The 20,705-nt window shown below is 46.4% G+C and overlaps 1 protein-coding gene across 1 annotated transcript in view; it reads right to left on the bottom strand.

Annotated features, from left to right (window-relative positions):
* Positions 1-20,705, bottom strand: part of ADAMTS3 (ADAM metallopeptidase with thrombospondin type 1 motif 3) — a 138,493-nt gene that overhangs the window by 14,806 nt on the left and 102,982 nt on the right. The window contains exons 12-21 of the mRNA XM_066632265.1: positions 20,583-20,705; positions 19,438-19,613; positions 18,133-18,266; positions 14,857-14,980; positions 12,124-12,204; positions 8,690-8,853; positions 8,387-8,552; positions 6,066-6,198; positions 5,741-5,948; positions 2,994-3,111 (exon numbers count right to left, since the gene is read on the bottom strand). The exon at positions 20,583-20,705 is cut by the window's right edge and continues 23 nt beyond it. Coding sequence (XP_066488362.1) covers positions 2,994-3,111; positions 5,741-5,948; positions 6,066-6,198; positions 8,387-8,552; positions 8,690-8,853; positions 12,124-12,204; positions 14,857-14,980; positions 18,133-18,266; positions 19,438-19,613; positions 20,583-20,705 — 1,427 coding nt within the window. The remainder of the gene's footprint in view (positions 1-2,993; positions 3,112-5,740; positions 5,949-6,065; positions 6,199-8,386; positions 8,553-8,689; positions 8,854-12,123; positions 12,205-14,856; positions 14,981-18,132; positions 18,267-19,437; positions 19,614-20,582) is intronic.

Genomic DNA, 20,705 nt, shown 5'->3' with positions numbered 1-20,705 from the left:
GACCCTGTTTAGCTTCCGAGATCATGGTAGAAGCTTACAGCACCTGGTATTTCCAGGCAGTCTCCTATCCAAGTACTAACCAGGCCTGGCCCTGCTTAGCTTCCGAGATCATGGTATAAGCCTACAGCACCCGGTATTCCCAAGCGGTCTCCCATCCAAGTACTAACCAGGCCTGACCCTGCTTAGCTTCCGAGATCATGGTATAAGCCTACAGCCCCTGGTATTCCCAGGTGGTCTCCCATCCAAGTACTAACCAGGCCTGGCCCTGCTTAGCTTCCGAGATCATGGTATAAGCCTACAGCACCTGGTATTCTCAGGCAGTCTCCCATCCAAGTACTAACCAGGCCTGACCCTGCTTAGCTTCCGAGATCAGATGAGATGTTATGCCCAATCTCGTATGATCTCGGAAGCTAAGCAGGGTCAGGCCTGGTTAGTACTTGGATGGGAGACTGCCTGGGAATACTGGGTGCTGTAGGCTTATACCATAGTCTTTTGAGACTGAAGGTTGCCAACCATTTGTTTTCTGATGTGAATGCATTTCGCACCTCAATTCAATTCACGCTGAAGGCATGTGTAGGGCAGCTGAATCATGCCCACTGGCTTCTCTCCCCTGACCATTCTGCTGAACGCCTGAACACCAACAAGCAGGAACATTCTAGAATGCTTCTATCCCAGCTGTTCCTAAACTGTGGGCCAGGACTCACTGGTGAGTGGGTTTTTTGGTGGGTTGCAAAAAAAACCCATTTTTGGTGGGTTGCGTAAGGGTGATGGAAAGATCAGAAAACTAATTGCTTCAGGCCCTGAGGCTATTCAGAAATCAGCTGCTAAATCCTCTGCAAACAGTTCAGCTCCTGCAGTTTGCAAGCATGAGATAAATGTTTTGAGGGCCTTCTTCTGGTTGCTATTACTTGTAAATAAAATATTATTTCTAGATCTCCTTGTTTTAAAAAGTCTGGTAAACCCAGGTGGGTCCTGAAAAAGTGTTGTTTTCAAAAGTGGGTCTTGGTGTTAAAAAGTTTGGAAATCATTATTCTATTCTAGATTTAATTATCACCCCCTGAAGGCTGGCAAGCTATTAAAATTTTGCTGCGGGCTCTACTCTACCTTCTGACTGCGGTCTTAGCTTAGAATAGCTTCAACCCCCACTGTTTTAAAAGCCAAGGGGCGTTTGTTCTTTTGGCTAAAGACGTAGTTGAGAAGCAAACCTTGTCTAATAATATTTGAAATATACTTTTGAAATATACTCCAGCAGTTTGAAATACACTCCAGCCGTGAAAGGGTATGAAATGTCAAGCTGTGCAGACTTCACTCAGTGTTTATGCGCCTGCTCATATGTGCGCTAAAGAAAAGAGGTAGGTATCCCTTCAGCATTCAGAAGATTTAACTATTAGAGACCTTTGGGAGGGAGTTAAATCCTGAATAAATGAAAATCACTTTGGGAGCAACTCATGCAAGCCACGTTTTAAATGGCATTCCCAAAAGACCAGAATAGGAACAATGATCAGAAAATATGTACTGCCCCTGTTCTCTCTATAGGTGAACACAGACTTACGTGATGGAAGTCTTGCGTGAATTTTATTTATTTATTTAGAACACAATCCTAACTAATAACCCCCCATACAGCCATGTCAATGAACCACACACTGTACCCTACTGGGGGGGGGGGCAGTCTAGAGGCCTCCTAGAGGTAAGGGAGCTCTTGATCACTTACCCCGGGGCAAGCCTCTGCTGCCCAATGGATCTTCTTGAATCTGCACCAGCTATTTTGCTAGCAATTTTGAGGAGAGGGAATGGGGTTAAAGTCCAGTGCAGAGCAGTGCCACTGAGATCCACCCCCATCTGCCCCCCTCCCTGCCAGAAATTCCCCCAATTCCTCCCACCCCCCTGCTCCACTGTAGGCTTACCTTCATTGCCTGGGGTAGTCCGCAGTGGCAGCAGGCAGTGGACCAAAATGACAGCCGTACACCCATTTACAAGAGCAGAACTCTTCTCTTGTAAAGGGCAGCCTAGTTCAAGTTAGGACTAGGTTGTAAATAGCTTTTATCCTGCTGTTTCTCTAGATAAAACAAGGCAGCTTCCAGCAATCTCACAGGCACACAATATGAAGCTACTGTCAAATGGTAAAAAGACAAAACAGGAGGTCTGGTCTAGAGGGTAGAGCCTCCGTCTGCCTGAAGATAAGGTTGCCAGTTTGAGGCCACAAGGTTGCCAGTTTGAGGCCACCGGCACCGTGCGACCTTGAAGCAGCTGACAAGCTGAAGCTGAGCTATTCCTTCTGCTCTGAGCGTGGGAGGATGGAGGCCAGAATGTGAAGCCAGATCGGATTGAAACACCTGAATGTAGTGGTTCTTGAAAGAGAGAACCTTCTTTCAATTGTAAAAATCCCTATTTAATGAGGGATTTGGATAAGCCTGCCTATGTAAACCGCCTTGAATAAAGTCTTGAATAAAGACCAAGAAAGGTGGTATAAAAATACCTGTTATTATTATTATGTTATTATATTACAAAACAGCAGCAAGATAGTAAAAACTGGAATATCAAATCACATTGCTAAAAGTCTTCCATGACAAAAAGGTTCCAGGTGGCACCTGAACACAGCCAGGGAGAGAGCATCTCCTTAGAAAGCGAATGACACAGGCTAGTTGCCACCACCAAAAAGGCTCTGTTTCTAGTATCCGCCAAACAAATTTCTGTCAACCATGAGTGAGGTACCAGAGACTCTGTTTCCAATCTCAAAGGCCGGGGAGGTTCACATGGGAGAAGGATGTCCTTCAGATAACCTGAGTCAAATCATTTTCCGTCTCTGATAGTCCATCAGGCACTTGATTGAGTGATACATGTGTAATGTACTGCACTGCAGGAGACATCTGTTAAAATATGTTTTAGTGATAAACTAATTGTCCCCCACTGGTCAATAGAACTAAAACATGCTGAACCAGATGGTGCCCAAAACTGATTATCCCAACACAGCCAGAGGACAATATTTTACTTACCATCACATGGAGCAAGCTTGCATACCCGAACAGATTCTGGCTTTTCTCCATCACACTGGTCACCAGCACGACATAAGACCTGCCTGGATTCAGTACCTTCGCCACAGGTCACAGAGCACTATGGAGACAAGCAGCAAGGCGGTTTGCTTAAGACCCCCAGTATGCCTGAGGCCTGGCTTTATTCACAGTTGCAAAAAAAGGGCCCAGATTTGCACAAGATTTGCATAGATGGGCACAAGTATTGATAATATATTCACAGCAGGATGAGGGAAGGGTATTGTGGTTCCCTTCCTTGCATGGAGCTCTTTCAGAAAGCAAAATTGTGCCAACCTGTTGCTTGGGAATTCTGTTCACCCCTGCTGCTTCTTCCCACCTAACAGCTTCTTGGTGGGCTTTTAGCTTTGTAAACAGGGCTCTACACACGCAGTTCCAGCCAGAAGAATCTGCCATCTTGTCTCTCCTTCTGGGACAAGAAGTCCCAGGCAACAGTCCCAACAAGAAGGCAACAGTCCACTTGGGGGCACGCAGGACATAATGAACTAACCCAGTGGTTCCCAAACGGTGGGTTGGGACCCACTGGTGGGCCGAGACCTGATTTTTGGTGGGTCGCCTAAGGGTGATGGAAAGATCAGATACCACATTGCCTTAAGCCCTGAGGCTATTCAAAAATCAGACCCTGTAGCCGCCAATAACCCTTCAAAGAGCTCGGTTCCTGAAGTTTGCAGGCATGTGTAAATACAGGGAGATCAATGTTTGAGCGTATTTTTTTCTGGTTACTATTACTTATAAATAAACAAACAAACATTATTTCTTTCTAGATCTCCATTTTTTAAAAAGTCTGGTAAGCTTAGATGGGTCCTGGTAGAATGTCGATTTAAAAAGCGGGTCCCAGTGCCCCAAAGTTTGGAAACCATTGAATTAAACTTTAGATAATGAAGTGGCATGTTCTGCTTGCGCCCAGTTGGACTGAAACAACGGTCATCACTTTCATCCTCTGTCACCTTTGCCTTCCCCAAACCCCGGCCCGGGGGCCACTTGCGGCCCTCGGGGGCTCCCAATCTGGCCCGCTGGGAGTCTCCAGTCTCCAATGAACCTCTGGTCCTCCAGAGACTTGTTGGAGCCCATGCTGGCCCAATGCAACTACTGTCAGCGTGAGGATGACTGTTCGACCTCTCACCTGAGCTGTGGGACGAGGGCTCTCTCCACTACTTGCTGTTTCACGTCTGCGATGCAGCAGTGGCAGCGAAGGAAAGGCAGGCCTCGCTTTGTGCGAGGCCTTTCATAGGCCTTGAGCTACTGCAAGACCTTCATTCATTCATATAAGTTACATCTCTAATAAATTCATTTATGTAAATTTATTCAAATTTTAAATGTAAATTAATTATTTTCCACCCAGCCCCCAACACAGTGTCAGAGAGATGATGTGGCCCTCCTGCCAAAATGTTTGGACACCGCTGCTCTAGATTGTAAGCATCTCAAGTCAGGGACTTACTGCTTTTGCCTCTGTTTATACTATGAAAGATCATGTCCACCGATAGTTCAACCAGTTCTCACCTTCGGGTGTTTTGGGAGAGATGACTGAGATGACTGACAAGCATTTGGTACTTATTTTTAAACTGCATTAAAAATATTATGCTGAATAACTGAAAATATTAAATTCACAACTGGCCAGCCACATAGATCCTGGCAGGTGGGGCTGACTTCACAAAGTGCCTGGAAACCGAGCTGGACACAGCAGCTGGAATTCACCCTGGGGCCCACCTCTCAGATCATGTGACTCCCATCCTACCCAATCTTCAATTTATTTCTGAGCCCAATGCAAACTGCAGCTTAGTACGTTAGTAGACATAGTAGAAATGGAAAAGGTGCAAAAGAGAGTGACTAAAATGATTACTGAACTGGGGCACCTTCCTTATGAGGAAAAGCTACGGCCTTTGGCCCTCTTCAGCCTAGAAAAGAGACTCCTGAGGGGGGACATGATTGAGACATACGAAATTATGCAGGGGATGGACAGAGTGGATAGGGAGATGCTCTTTACACTCTCACATAACACCAGAACCAGGGGACATCCACTAAAATTGAGTGTTGGGAGAGTTAGAACAGACAAAAGAAAATATTTCTTTACTCAGCGTGTGGTTGGTCTGTGGAACTCCTTGCCACAGGATGTGGTGACGGCATCTGGCCTGGACGCCTTTAAAAGGGGATTGGACAAGTTTCTGGAGGAAAAATCCATTACGGGGTACAAGCCATGGTGTGTATGTGCAACCTCCTGATTTTAGAAATGGGCTATGTCAGAATGCCAGATGCAGGGGAGGGCACCAGGATGCAGGTCTCATCTGGTGTGCTCCCTGGGGCATTTGGTGGGCTGCTGTGAGATACAGGAAGCTGGACTAGATGGGCCTGTGGCCTGATCCAGTGGGGCTGTTCTTATGTTCTTATGTACGTTTAAAGCCCTAAATGATTCGGGCCAGTACATCTAAAGGCCTCCCTTCTCCCACAGGATCCCACCTGCTCGCTCAGGTCTTTGATGGTGGCATAGCTTAGTATAACTATTTCAGGTGCCAATGTAACAGCCCAATATCCCTTAGCAACAATCAGCACCACAGTTCAGGCTCAAGCCTGGGACAAGGCTCTGCACCTGCAAAAAATAGCTAGATCTGGGCTTTTCAACTCAAAGATGACCATGCAGAATTTTGGAAAGATTCTGCCCTTTCCAAGTACGAGTGACCAAGGGCGTGGGTGCTTACCGGACTCCAGGGCCAGGTTTTCCACTGAGCTGGGCACGGAGTTCTGTTACATGGCCTACGACTCTCTGGTCGGTCCCCACTGCAGTACTTGAAATGGACTGACCGGTTTGCACCATCATGGAGCGGCTGGATGCAGCGCACGGTTCGGATCTGGTAACCGGAGGCTCCACAGGTTTTGGTGCAGTGCTCCCATTCTTCGGCTACCCAGCTGCGTAAGGTAGAAAGAGGAGCATCGTTAAATGCTTTGTACTCTGACCGGTATGTGGGTTTTCAATTCCACATTGCTGGCGCCAAGAAGTCACTGCGAGCCAAACCACACGCTTACAAGGGCTGCGTGCATTCCTGAAGGTTGCACATCCTGCGTATGGGCTTGGGCTTTTTGCTGGCATCACAGAAGCTGCGATTAACCATTTTGCTGTCACTCCTCCTGCGACATCCATACTTGGTGTACTGGAAACCTGGAAAAAAACCACAGTACACAGGTCAGGTGGAAAACGCTGTTAGATGTACGGAAAAGCTGAGAAAATAAAAGGACAGTGGAAATATTTGAGCTGCGTGGCTCTCCAAACAACACAGTCCTGGAACGTGCTGGAATCCCTAGCATGTATGCACTGCTGAAACATAGACACCTGCATTGGCTCGGTCATGTGGTGAGAATGGATGATGGCCGGATCCCAAAGGATCTCCTCTATGGAGAACTCGTGCAAGGAAAGCGCCCTACAGGTAGACCACAGCTGCGATACAAGGACATCTGCAAGAGGGATCTGAAGGCCTTAGGAGTGGACCTCAACAGGTGGGAAACCTTGGCCTCTGAGTGGCCCGCTTGGAGGCAGGCTGTGCAGCATGGCCTTTCCCAGTTTGAAAAGATACTTGGCCAACAGTCTGAGGCTAAGAGGCAAAGAAGGAAGGCCCATAGCCAGGGAGACAGACCAGGGACAGACTGCACTTGCTCCCAGTGTGGAAGGGATTGTCACTCCCAAATTGGCCTTTTCAGCCACACTAGACGCCGTTCCAGAACCACCTTTCAGAGCGCAATACCAGAGTCTTTCAAGACTGAAGGTTGCCAACAACAGTGGCTCTCCAAGAATGAGAGCACAGTGACCTCCTTGGAACTTTGGGGACCCTGCTCTGCTTCACTGCTGTACACAACAGCAGGACCGTAGATCTACATACGAAGGGGACTTAGATCAGAACACTGGTTCATCCATCCCAGTACTGTCTCTGGAAATTCAAGCAAGAGCCTCTCCCAGGGCTCTTGTCATCTAAGAGGTCTTTTAACTCAGGAGCCTGGATGCACAGCATATGAGTAAGCTTTGAGTAAGCTGTGGACTGACCATGGCATCCGCAGTACTCCTTTGGTGCCCCAAGTTGAAACACCTTTCAGACACACATATAATACTGGCCGTCTCTTAGCCATGAGACCCAGTCAGGTGGGTCTTCAACCTGCATACTCACTCAAATGAAAATCTCCCTCACCCTGGAGAGACACTGCTAGTCAGTGTCAATTACAGTGAACTAGGGCTCTTAATACTGGCTGTCTCTTAGACATGAGAGCCATGAGACCCAATCAGGTGGGTCTTCAGCCTATATTCTCACTCAAATGAAAATCTGCCTGGCACCCTGGAACATAAGAACAGCCCCACTGGATCAGGCCATAGGCCCATCTAGTCCAGCTTCCTGTATCTCACAGCGGCCCACTAAATGCCCCAGGGAGCACGCCAGATAACAAGAAACCTGCAAGGCCTCCTGGGAATTGTAGTTAAGAACATAAGAACAGCCCCTCTGGATCAGGCCATAGGCCCATCTAGTTCAGCTTCCTGTATCTCACAGTGGCCCACCAAATGCCCCAGGGAGCACACCAGATAACAAGAGACCTCATTCTGGTGCCCTCCCTTGCATCTGACACAGCCCATTTCTAAAATCAGGAGGTTGCACATACACATCATGGCTTGTAACCCCTAATGGATTCTTCCTCCAGAAACTTGTCCAATCCCCTTTTAAAGGCATCCAGGCCAGATGCCGTCACCACATCCTGTGGCAAGGAGTTCCACAGACCAACCACATGCTGAGTAAAGAAATATTTTCTTTTGTCTGTCCTAACCCTCCCAACACTCAATTTTAGTGGATGTCCCCTGGTTCTGGTGTTATGTGAGAGTGTAAAGAGCATCTCCCTATCCACTCTGTCCATCCCCTGCGTAACTTTGTATGTCTCAATCACGTCCCCCCTCAGGCGCCTCTTTTCTAGGCTGAAAAGGCCCAAACGCCATAGCCTTTCCTCATAAGGAAGGTGCCCCAACCCAGTAATCATCTTAGTCGCTCTCTTTTGCACCTTTGCAAAAGAGAGCCACTGTTAGTCAGTGTCCATAATACTGTTCTAGATCAGGGGCGGGCAAACTTTCAACTTGTATCTTGAACCTTTAACAATTGTATAGAAGAGGGAATTTCTGCTGAAATTTTATCTCCTACACAATTGTTAAAGGTCCAGGATTCCTAAAGCTGAAAGTTTACCCACCCCTGAACTAGATGGACCAAGGATCTGATTCCATAGAAGGGCACCCTTCCTAGGTTCACCAAGAACGCCAACATTCCTACACCCTTGTTCTGATCCTTGCCACTAAGCGATTCCCAAGGCACCCAATAACCTGCCTCCTCCACACGCCTTGGAACACTGGGACCAGCTCTTCAAAGCCCACTCAAACGTGTCCAGGTCCTCTTGAAGTACGTTGTTGCTATTGACGTTCGGCACCGAATCCTCGTGGATGATGTACTTGTACGTCAGGCTAGACTGCGTGTCATTGCCCTGAGGGATGATCTGTAAAAGGACAAGCACGCAACACAAACTGTCAGCACAAAAGGACTTCGGCCTGCTATACGAAACGAGTTTGACATCCCCGATCTAGAGAGCCACATATGAAAAAACTGAGAAATGGCAAGGATGGCGTCACTCACCAGCACAACCACAGCATCCCGCAGAGGCCCTTCTGTATGCAGAGCTTCGATGTCGTCTTCGATGTGGTATTCCCACTCGATGCCAAGGTCGATAAAGGAGCGGGAGCTCGAGGCTTCCCCCTTGCCGTTCAAAATGTAGTGGCCCGTTGCCTGGTTCTTAATGGCTAAGAGGAATAAAACAAGTGGCAGGCTGGTCAACTTTTGTCACGCGGAGACAAAAGGAAGGGAGGGAGGCAGGACTAGAACTCGCACCATCTACTCCACAAAGCTCTCAAATCACCCAAACACAGCAGGAGACAGACAGGCAGCACCTCGTCGAGTATTCAACGCCTTGCATCACCGCAAACAGGCACACCTGACCGGGAGGACGTAGCACTTAGTCCATGATAGCAGCTATGGAAGCGGCTATCAGAGGTTGTGAGGGGGGTCATATTCCTTGGTGATCGTGAACCTCCAGATTTTGCTGCCACGTTATAGGGTGGGCAGCATACCAATAGCTGCAGTGACAGATGTCAGTGATGAAGCACGGGCCAACCATTGGGCTGGCATGTGACACTGGGCACCTACTGCAGCGACTTCTATACCCACCAGCTAGCCATACCCACCCCATGCCCTTTGCTTCACCACTGACACCTGTCACTGCAGCTATTGGTGTGCTGCCCACCCTATACCGTGGCAGCAAAGTCTGGAGGCTCATGATCACCAAGGGGTATATAACCCCCCTCACAGCCTTAGAAGTCACACAAAGAGGCTGAGGACTCTGGCAGCCCAAAGGCCCTTCCCCCTATGCAGTCCCACCTGAGGTTAAAAAAAACAACTAAGGCCCAAATCCTAACCCACTTTCCAGTACTGGCATAGCTGTGCCAATGGGACGTGTGCTGTGCCAATGGGACGTGTGCTCAGCTGGGCAGAGCTGTGCCAATGGGACGTGTGCTGGCATAGCTGTGCCAATGGGACGTGTGCTGTGCCAATGGGACGTGTGCTGGCATAGCTGTGCCAATGGGACGTGGGCAATGGGACGTGTGCCCCCTGCAGTTGGGGGGCACTCACGGAAGCCTCCTCAAAGTAAGGGAATGTTTGTTTTCTTACCTCAGAGCTGCATTGCCCTTATGTTGGTGCTGGAAAATGGGTTAAGACTGTGCCCTAAGGCAGGAGAAAATGGTGGAGCTGCGTGGCATCCAAGTGATGTCCAACCTACATTGGTGTGATGTTTTCTCTTAGCTGAGCTGATGTCTATGGTGCGTCCATTGAGAGGTGGACTCCCACACCAGCGGGGCTATGACTGCAAGAGCACATGCGGAGAATACTCCAGCACTTGTTAAGGACAGGATCGGGCCTCTAGACCAGCACAACTAGACACTGGGTCTTCTGGAATGGGGCTGACATGGAGTCCTTCTATATCCTGCTTTCAAAGGCGTCTGCTTTTGTGATCCACCCTCTGCCCCAATTTCTTGTTGACTCCACGGCTGCTGCATGACAAACAGCTACAGCTGCCATTCCACCCGGATAGCAATCTGATAAAAGCTCTCATTCTTTAAAATTATTATTATTATTGTATCTATTGGCATTAATAACCGTTTCCTCTTCCAGGTATACTTCTGGTCCACTACGGTTGGTGTAATTGCCTCCCATCACTGTATTCTTCAACCACTTTTTGTCAAGCTCTGGACCAAATCTGTGATTACGATGGGCATTAGCGATTGCCAGTAATGGGACGTGGTGGGGGAAAAAAACATCCCTTATAGAAGGGGTCCTGTTGTGGCTGCCTGCATCAAAGGGGCATTTTGTACATTTCTCTAAGGCCACTTGGATGGTTCCCCGCAGCGAGGTGGAAAAGAGAAAAGAGAGCAGGAGCCCCTCCCTCCCTCTATATTTACGGCTCTTGGGTTTCAAATGGCCTGCAAATTATTGGTCATTGTTGGCTTTGAAAACCAGCATATGTTCCTCCTGACCGAGTTCAGAAGACATAGCAATATTCTGAAAGGCATATTCCAACCGTAGAAGGGGGAACACTTAGCGATCTTTAGAAAGTTTTTTTAAAAAAACAGACTGCAATTGGATGTTATTAGCAGTGTCCCAGAAGAGAACTTTTGAATGCAAATCCCCCCCCCCAAAAAAAAAACACACCACCCCAAAACACCGTGGGGTCATATTCAGACAGGCGGCTATTTCATACGCTGCGCAATCATGCATTTGTCCACCTTTCGTTTTATTTCAAAAGGAAATGGTTTGAAGAAATATCTTTTATAAAATTAAAAAAGGGAAGAAGCCAAGAAAGGTATCAAATGACGCTGGGCTGAGTAAATGTGTAGCTGTGTTAGAGAAAGTTTGCCTGACAACCCGCCCAGCGGCCTTGGGTGCCCTTGGGAACACACACACAGGTTTTATTTATGTCATTTAGATCAGCTTTCTACAAAACTTTTAAAAGAGCAATATAAAACCTAAAAATAATAAACTCAGCTGTGATAGGAAAAGATTCTTCTGGACTGACCATAATATGAAAAGATCTACAGATTGGTCGTTAGGTATGGCGGAAAACTGGGGAAGAAGGCAGCTACTCGAAGTTCCCCAGGGAAGGTGTTCCAAAGATATGATGGCACTGAGAAGGCCCTGCACAATCGGCCTTAAAGGCCAGGCAGGTTCGTACAGGAGGAGATGCTCCTGAAAATAATCTATAGCCCAATGCTGCCCTTGAGATACACCAGTGTATCGCCGTGTACACTGGTGCAACGACAGCCCCAACTGTTTAGAAGTGTGCTTGCTGAAGGATGTGCCACGGACCCTGGCGCAGGTCAGAAAAGCCCCCTGCCAATGTAGGTTGGACACTGATGCATGGGCCAAAACTGGGAGGAGATCAAAGCACCATCTGAAGTTAGACAGGTGGTGACTGGAGAGAGGGCATTTTCAGTTGTGGCATCCCCCATCAGAGAGGTTTGCCTGGGGACAACCTTGTGGTCTGCTCAGCAGCAAGCAAAGTTATTTTTATTTGCTCAGGCTTTTCAGACTCGATGAGAAGTCTGTGTTGTGTATGTGCAACCTCCTGATTTTTGAAATGGGCTATGTCAGAATGCCAGATGCAAAGGAGGGCACCAGGATGAGGTCTCTTGTTACCTGGTGTGCTCCCTGGGGCATTTGGTGGGCCGCTGTGAGATACAGGAAGCTGGACTAGATGGGCCTATGGCCTGATCCAGTGGGGCTGTTCTTATGTTCTTAGATGGTTTTCACTGTTATATCACACAGGGTTTTATTTTCTGGGGACTGATTCTGTGACACTTTTACTCTTTTACTGTGCAGTTTTGATCTGTTCGATTATATGCCACCCTGGGGGTTTGCGCTGCGGGACGGCTCACAGATCCATCAAACCAACAAGCACAGAGGTAAGCGCGCTGGGCAATCGTCGCGAAATGGCTGACGGCGGGCAGAGAAGCACTTACCAAGAATGTGAGGGGAAGCCTCGTCTTCTTGGACAGACACATGACGAGCACCTGGCGGGATGTCAAACATCTTCAGGTACCCTTTGGCATGTGCAGAAGGCATTGGGAGAAAAGCGGAAGAGAGGAGAAAAGAAGAAAAATCACAGCCAGGGTTAGTGGGCTGAGAAAGGAGGCAGGCCCCATTTGCAGAGGAGGGACATCCAGAAGCCCGGGAAGGGTTTCAGTGCATATAAAAGGACAGCGAGGTTTGTAATGCTGAAGATTAGGAGGCCTGGCCTTTCCCAACCCTGCAGGTAGGGTGGCAGACACACTAATCCAATTGCAAACCTTTTAGCCACTTACATTGTTATGTTGGTTGGAGACCATAACAATTTGGATAATTTAGGCAAAGAGTGTGTTTATGTTTCCTATGCTTTATGGCAATAAGACCACAGGTTTCGCGGGTAATTTGTTTTCCCTTTTATCATCCATCAGCTCAAGTATGTTAAATTCACTGGTGTAGCTAGAGGGGGTGCAAAGCATTAAGTTTTGCAGGCAGGTGGCCTCTCCTCCTTCCCTTCAAAGTCGTGCTGGATAGTGGGAGCAAAGCAAAGGCATCTGCCTCACCCCCCCCCCGCCCTGAATGACTCCAAAGGGGGGAGGGGCTGCTTGCTCTCTGCGGTGAGGCTCCTTGCAAAACTTAGTGCTTTGGTGTCGCTTCCCTCTAGCTACACCACAGGTTAAATGCAGGGTTTTGAAGGATGTATTTCTCCTCTGTACCCAATGATTGAGATCAGGGCTGTATCTATTCCATTCCACTTCAGAAATGACTATCGGGATCAAGTTTAGCAGCTCAACCATTTTAGTTTCGCAGCTTAGACAACTGTTAGGGAGACACCAGGTGTAAGCGAATAAGATAAGTGGCCAGAATATTGGCATAATCATAGGAAGCATAAAGGCTTTGTCTGCTTTTGCAATTACTGTAAGTGACTCACCAGCAGTGATAAGTGAAGCAATAAAAGGTGGTTTTGCAACGGCCATGGATGTCCGTCATTCTGCAGTGGGGACAAACTTACCCAGGATATTTTTAGATTCTCTAGTTTCAGAAACGGAAACATCGCGAGCTCCTTTGGGCAAAGTGAACGCGCCTCTCGTCTTCCCTTAAATAAAACATCTTTTGTTAGTTACCAGGACATGGAGGTCTTGAGATTTCATTGACTGCTTCTTTATCTGCATGGGTTTTACAAATCAGATGTAGCAATTATGTTCAGCATGCTGTTTTAAATACTTTTTACAGCAACAAAGAAAAAGAGTCAATGAAAGTTAAGACTTAGCAAGGGTCATGAAAAATCAGTTGGATACTTGCAGATTTCATTTTCCAGAAACTTGAGTTCGTTTTGGCACCTCTTGCTTAATTGTTTCCCTGTTGGGAGAGGGTGATTAGATTTTTCTTTTTGGGATGACTGAAATGCTAAAGCAAAAAATGAAATCTAATGACCATAGCTAAATATTACTGTGAAATAACGCTACCTGTTCAAACACTACCTCCCAAAATAACCCTTAACCACTCATCAGATGAGCTGTCCTCCAGTTTTTGCAACTGTTCATCTAGGCCAGTGTTTCTCAACCAGTGGTACTTGAGGTGGTGTCTGATGGTACTTGCAGGATCCCTGGACCCCTGGCCACCCAGCAGCAAGACCAGGAATGTGATACAACAAACAGCAGTAGGAGACTCGGCTTGGCGGAAAAAGATCCAAAGCATTCTTTTCCATGCTTGCAAAAGCCCTCCTGTCCATCCTGAACCTCTTACTGGTGTTTGTCGTGTGGCATCTGGCCTCCCAACCCAGAAGTAATGGGTGATGATGTCATCACCAGTTATTTCCAGTGGTACTTCGAATAGGTGGACCTTGTGAAGTGGTATGGTGGAGGACAAACACTGAGAAACACTGGTCTAGTCTTATGAATGGTGCAACGAGTTTTCTAACTTCACAGCAAGGTGCCATTTAATGGCACCCACTTGAGGAAATTAGGCAGGTCTGCTGATCTCTTTTCTACAGCACTTTGAGTTCAATAAGCCAGAACCAGGTGCAAAAAAATAGGGTTGGGGGGTCCACATAAACATGCTCACCCAGGAATTTGTACCGGTTGCAATTTTCTGGAAGCAAGTCCCATTGAATACAGCAGGACTTACATCTGAGTGTACATGCTTAGAACAGCACTGTTGGTCATGTAAATTACATTGATCATGCAACGTTTAATTGACGTTTTGACCTTAGAGCTCACAAAGCCTGTTCAACATTAACAGAAGTAGTAAAAGCAGCCAAAAGGCTAGAGACTTGCTCTTTTTTTTTTTTTTGTAAAGACAATTAAAAAAAATAAAACTCAGATTTTCATAACGTGCTCTGGATACCAAATTCTATGATCTGCGGCCATGTAGTAAACCGGCACCCCTGAATATAGCATCACAATCAAATGCTTCATGGGGGACCACTGAGCAAATAGGAGGATCATGTAAGCACAGGCTGGGAACATTCTTTTCCACAGCCATTCCCAGACACAAAGAAAGGCAGAGGGGCCCCTGATTGTGTGGGGCGCCATGAACACAATGGCATTCCTACATATGCCACAGAACTGGAGGGGTGAGGTTTTTTTTACTTTTGGGGTTATTTTTGGGAGAGGGTTTTTTTTTTTTTTTTTTTTTTTACATAAATGAGAAAGAGGCTGATGGAAAAATGGAAGTGGAATTTTCCCTACCAGGTTTCTTAGGGGTTCGACTGAAGGTTCCTTTTACTGTCCGGCAGTGAGAGTTATCTCCCCCGCATACGCCACACTTGTCTTCAGCTTTGTTGGATCCGATTTCCTTGTCGCAGCCCACTTTCTGCAGAAGAAGGTCAAGCACATCACCAGAATTGATAACTGTGGGGGGTTTTATTTGTTATTATTCCAAGGCTGTGCATATTTTGCAATCACTACATTTGACCACCAGGCATAGAATTCAACACCCTGAGAGTCTCAGCATTTGTTGCCAAAAAAGAAGGGGAAAAAAGCAAGTTTCTAATCCAAGTGGATGGAGGAATATCAAAGAAGGGGATGAAAAGTAGATCTAATGGTTGGTCTGTATGTGTATGTGGTTCAGTGATCTAAAGTACTTGGTTGCCCTTCTCTGCAACTGGAGATGAAAGATGCAAATAATAACCAGAACTACTACTACTACTATTACTACTACTACTACTACTATTATTATTATTAACTGTATTTATATACTGCTTTTCAACTAGTCAAATTTGTTCAGCAAACACAGATTAGGGACCTAGCAAAATGGTGGTCTTCCTTGCCATGGAATGAATTTGGAGTGTCTTAATACAGGTGTGCCCTGGTATCTGCTGGGGTTCCGTTCCAGACGCCCCCATGAATGTCTCAAACCATGGATACTGAGGATGCCTTTTTGAAAGACAGATTTTAAAAAATCTTGTTTTACCAAGATTTTTTAAATGTTCCCCGATCTTTTTAAGATACGTCCCTGGTATCCATGGTATCCGTGGATAACTGAATCAGTGGATACTGAATCTGTGGATACCGGAGCACACCTGTACAGAAGTTTGGTTTGGTTTGTTGCCTTCAGCATATAAGGGTAATTCAGTCTGGATTAGAAGGACTGGGAAGTTTACGGATGGCTCAAAGTTTCTCCATGTAGAATTTTCAGCTCAAATTTGGGGAGAGAGTGAGGGATGAAAGGGGGAAGGGCAAACGTGATTTCCAACTGTTGGGACAATTAACAGTAAAATGACCCTCAATTTTAACATATGTGAATGAGGCAGCAAAATGGCAAGAGGGGGAGGGAAGCTCATCCCCAAAAAGACAGTACATGGAATACAAGAGTATTGGTTGTTGTTGTTTTCAAATTCCACATAAACACACAGAAAAGCAACATTAACAAGACACACTATTTGCCTGTGAAATAACAAAGGCATGTTTACATTGTTTAGACACCATTGGGTGCTTGATCCTCCTGAGACTTCCCTAGACTGCTAGTTTAAAATACCTTTAGTCTAGTTAAAAGCAGAGGAAATGGCACTCTGCTTTTGTGATGTCACATTTATACACAGGTGTGCCCCCATTTCAGCGGGGGATCTGTTCCACGGATCTCCTGTGGCTATGGAAACTACAGATACGGGTGTGTGTGTCTGTATTGATATTGTAGCAGCCCCCGCAAGCCCATTAACATTTTTTAAAAGACTTACTGGGAAGTGTATCTTGCTTTAAACCATTTAATAATAAATAATAATACAGGTATTTATATACCGCCTTTCTTGGTCTTTATTCAAGACTTTATTCAAGGTGGTTTACATAGGCAGGCTAATTTAAATCCCCGTAGGGATTTTTACAATTGAAAGAAGGCTCTATCTTTCAAGAGCCACAACAATTCAGATGTTTCGTTCTGATCTGGCCTCCATCCTCCCACACTCAGAGCAGATGGAAATAGCTCAGCTCAGCTTGTCAGCTGCTTCAAGGTCGCACGGTGCCAGTGGCCTCGAACTGGCGACCTTCGGATGTTATCTTCAGGCAAATGGAGGCTCTACCCTCTAGACCAGACCTCCTGCCCATTTCTAAACCATTTCTGCCCCATGTTGCATATATGCAACAGGGACCACATGAATACATCTGTGGGCTGGGCAGAAATGGGTCCCAGCTTATAGTGCGACAAGAGCAGGCTGCCGGCAGCCTGAAGGCCTGATGAAACTAGACCTAAAGCTAAACAGGAAGTGGAAATTAACTGCTTCCAATTTAGCTTTTAGGTTGAATTTCATCAGGCATTCAGGGTGCCAGCAGCCTGCTCTTGTCACACTATAAGCCAAAATTTAGAAACGCCTCCAGGGAAGAGCGTTTATGTTGCTGCAATTTAGGCGAAGTAGAATCATCCACACACATCATGTTGCACTGTCCCAGATATCAAGTACTAAGGCAGCAATTTCTCTCTCCCTTGCTCCATTCCAAAACAGGGCATTCTGAGAAAGATATAATTCAATTCCTTCTAGCAGGCAATGCAGAACATACAACCCTCTCAGTCGCACAGTTCTTAAATTTGAGTATCCTGAATCGAGCCAAGCTTTCTGTACCAAGTAATCACTGAGTAGGCTACATTCTGGCAAGATCCGCAGAGTAACTGACTGTTTCTGTCTTTTAAATAATTCATGTTTGTTTGTAAAATGTAATGTATGTTGTATCTGTCTGTACATATAGGTGTGCACTGATACATATAGTTGTGTACTATTTAGGTTTATACTCTCTACGATTTCTGTACAGAGTTCTCACCTATCAAATGTTTATGCCAAATAAAGGTTTTGTTGACTGTTGACTATAAGCCAAAATGCTTATAGCTACCTGTTTAAAGCAAGATGTACTTCCCAGTAAACCTTTAAAGAATGTTAATGCCCCCCCCTCCCCGATTGGTGGATAACTGAAACTGTGGATACCTGATCCGTGGATATGGGGGCCTGTCTTTATTGACACAGTGATATATTTTAAGTTTTCCCTTTAGTTTTATTTAACATCCTTCAGGATGTTCAGCACAGATCAACACAGCTCAGCTGCAGGTTGCAGGCACTGTGTGGTTTTTGTTGCTTGCAGCTTTCCAATCCCACCCCCATCTCCCAATAAAGGGGAGAAAAGCAATCTGCAGACATATCCAGAGATATGAGATATTGATCTATGAAGCTGCCTTGTACTGAAAGAGGCAGCCAGTCTGTCTAGGCCACTGCTATCTACTCTGGCTGACTGCAGCTATCTGGGTATTTCTCGGCCCTGCTACTTGAGATCAACTGAACTGGAGGTTGAACCCTGAATCGGCTGTAGACAAGAAATGCACTCTGTCGGCGTGTTACTCAGACCCATCCACAGCATGCGGACGTGTTGGGCAGCTTCCTTGGTGCTTGAAATATTTCACCCAACGCACCTGAAGATGTCCTGCTGGATTTCCCGTAAACAGTTCCAACCAAACTTAACCACAGAAAAAGATGAATGATCACTCACCACGCACTCTCCACGCACACAAATGCTGAAGGGGTCTTTATATGAACAGCGAGTTCCATCGTGGGTCAGTTGTTTCATATAAGCAACATCTCCTGTCTCTCTGGATTGGCAGTAAAGTTGGCACCTCTTTGAGGCTACACAATGCAAAAATACCATTAAAACGAGCCGTTATATAACTGGATTCTGGAACGATTCTGATAATACAAGAACAGAATGGTTTTCCCTCTCTGTGGTTGCATCCTAGACAGCTCTAGTAACATTAAAACAGGGAAGACATAACCAGAAAGTGTGGGGAATGACCAGGCTGGCATGGAAAGCAACCAGTGGCATTGCTAAGGGCTGTGGACCACTTTACATATATAAAGTTCATAGGGGTTACACCAACTCTGGTGCTGCCACTGCATTTATTCTGTACATACGATATTGTAATTTGTTCTGTATATGGTCTAGTACGGGAGGAGGTACCATCGAGGAGGTGATGCAATGAGCTCTCGCACGGGGTGACACAAACCCTAGTTACACCTCTGGAAGCAACAACAGGTCCTATGTCACTGCCATATAGAATTAGCAGTCAACCTATGAAGCTATACAATGAATTCAAATTGAAAATAAATTTTGAAAATGAATTCTGAAACCTCAAATAAACTACTATGTGTTTACTACTAATCCTACTACAACTATTTATAACAGCACTTCTACATATTCGGACTGTGCAACATACACGAGCTTGTAATCCTTTTAACAACTCTGTGCTATGATCCCCATTCTGAATGTGGGATGCAGAGAGGCTTATCCAAGGCCACCTTGTGGGTTCACATCAGGTGAGATCCCAAACAAGACATCCTAATTCGCGCACTCCAATCTTGCAGCCATGACACTACAACAGGTCTTCCCCCCCCCATGTCCTATATCTTCCTAATGTTCAGAGGAACCATGCAAACCCACTACGAAAACAGCTCTCAGGCTGGTCACATCATTATTCCCGGATGATTTCTGCTTTCTGTGAGAGATATTGCCAAGCCGACAGAATATCAGGTTTTCCACAAGCATCTACCAGAACTTTTTCCCTACCTGCCTTAAGTCAGTCGCTGCATTCAGCCACATGATTATTGCCACTTGTGAGATGCAGCAATAGTTGGAAGTCACAGAAGTTGGAAGTGGTTTTTCTAATAGCATCCCCAGGGAAGTACAGCGAGTCGCTAGGGTGGCATGTGAATACGGCACCTTAGCAGGTAACGGCCTCTATTCCTGCTTCTTTACGAGGTCGGAGTAACTCCGAAAAAGAGGAGCAACCCCAGCGCTTACCGTCAGGATGCTCGTACGGCAACCAGTGGTGTTTGCTGCTCTGATATTCAAAATGTGAATTTCGCTGTTGACACTGCTGGGCTCGGAAGTCTTCATAAAGCTTGGGACATTCTTCCATGTTGCACAGCTGGTACTCAAAGTTGACGCCGGCGCAGTCTTGGCCCCCGTTAACTGGCCTTGGTGGGGTGAAAAATTAGAAATCAGACTAGAAGATTTTGGAATGCTGCGTTTTGATATTCTGGAATGCATATTCTGGATCTCAACCCATTCCCCCAAGCCCAGAACCAGATTGTCTTGTCTGTAAGCTTCTTTGTAAAGGCTGGACTTCCTCTTCCTTGGAGCAGAGGGGCACAAACAATCTACTGATTGTTGCCAGTTTAAAAAAAAACAAAAAAACTTTCTGCTCATCCCCAACCACTAAAGGGTTTCCCTATTAATTACTACTATTGTGCTTTCTAGTACTTAAAGCACTTCACAAACATCATCAGCAATCCTTAACACCAGTCCTATAACATAGAGGAGTATCGTAAAACACATACCTCAGATGGGGGCTGAAGCACAGTGACAGTGGATGGTGTTGGGACCCCTAGTGGGTTCATGGCAAAAGAGGGGTTTGAGTGGAAACTTCCTGACCCACAGCTTAGCTGCTACATGATACCAGCTGAAAACTTCACAAGGTACTAAGGAGAAGCTATAGCATTTCCAGAAAACACAAGCTCAGGAGCTGTGCAACCTTCGAAGGGAGGTGGCAATCAAGGTCCCCTTCCTATGTGTCCTTGCCATTCTGACTTGGAATGGACACAGTCAAGATGCACAATTTAAAAAAATGGCAGACCCCCACAGGCTGTCTCGTTCAACCTCTCTGTGAGACAAGAATAGATGCCCACCAGCCATCACAACCCTGACAAATTTGCCATGAGCACAGAGATGACGCTTCACATATGCGGTGCACCCCATAGACAGGGAACATGTACATGTGGTCTGAGTGGGCATGCACAAGCTTTTGGGGGTGGCCCTATATTTGTTTCCCCGGAGCCCCACAAGCCAGTGCTGCTCAGACTGCACCCCTTTAATCTACAGCCCTTTTATCTACATGCTCAGATCCTACGTGAGCAAAAGCTGTCCCAAGCGCTCTTTGGATTTACATGGGATTGTTACACTGTCGGGTCCTGAAGCGAATGCCGGTCCCACAGGTCCGTGAGCAGGAGCCAAATTTAGTCCAGGCTCCCCAGCTGCCATCTTGCTTCAGCTGGTTTGTAGTCTTCCAC

This window comes from Tiliqua scincoides, chromosome 6, assembly GCF_035046505.1.
Source record: "Tiliqua scincoides isolate rTilSci1 chromosome 6, rTilSci1.hap2, whole genome shotgun sequence".
NCBI classification, from domain to species: domain Eukaryota; kingdom Metazoa; phylum Chordata; class Lepidosauria; order Squamata; family Scincidae; genus Tiliqua; species Tiliqua scincoides.
Note: the sequence above shows the minus strand (reverse complement) of the source record. Positions and strands in the feature narration are given on the sequence as shown.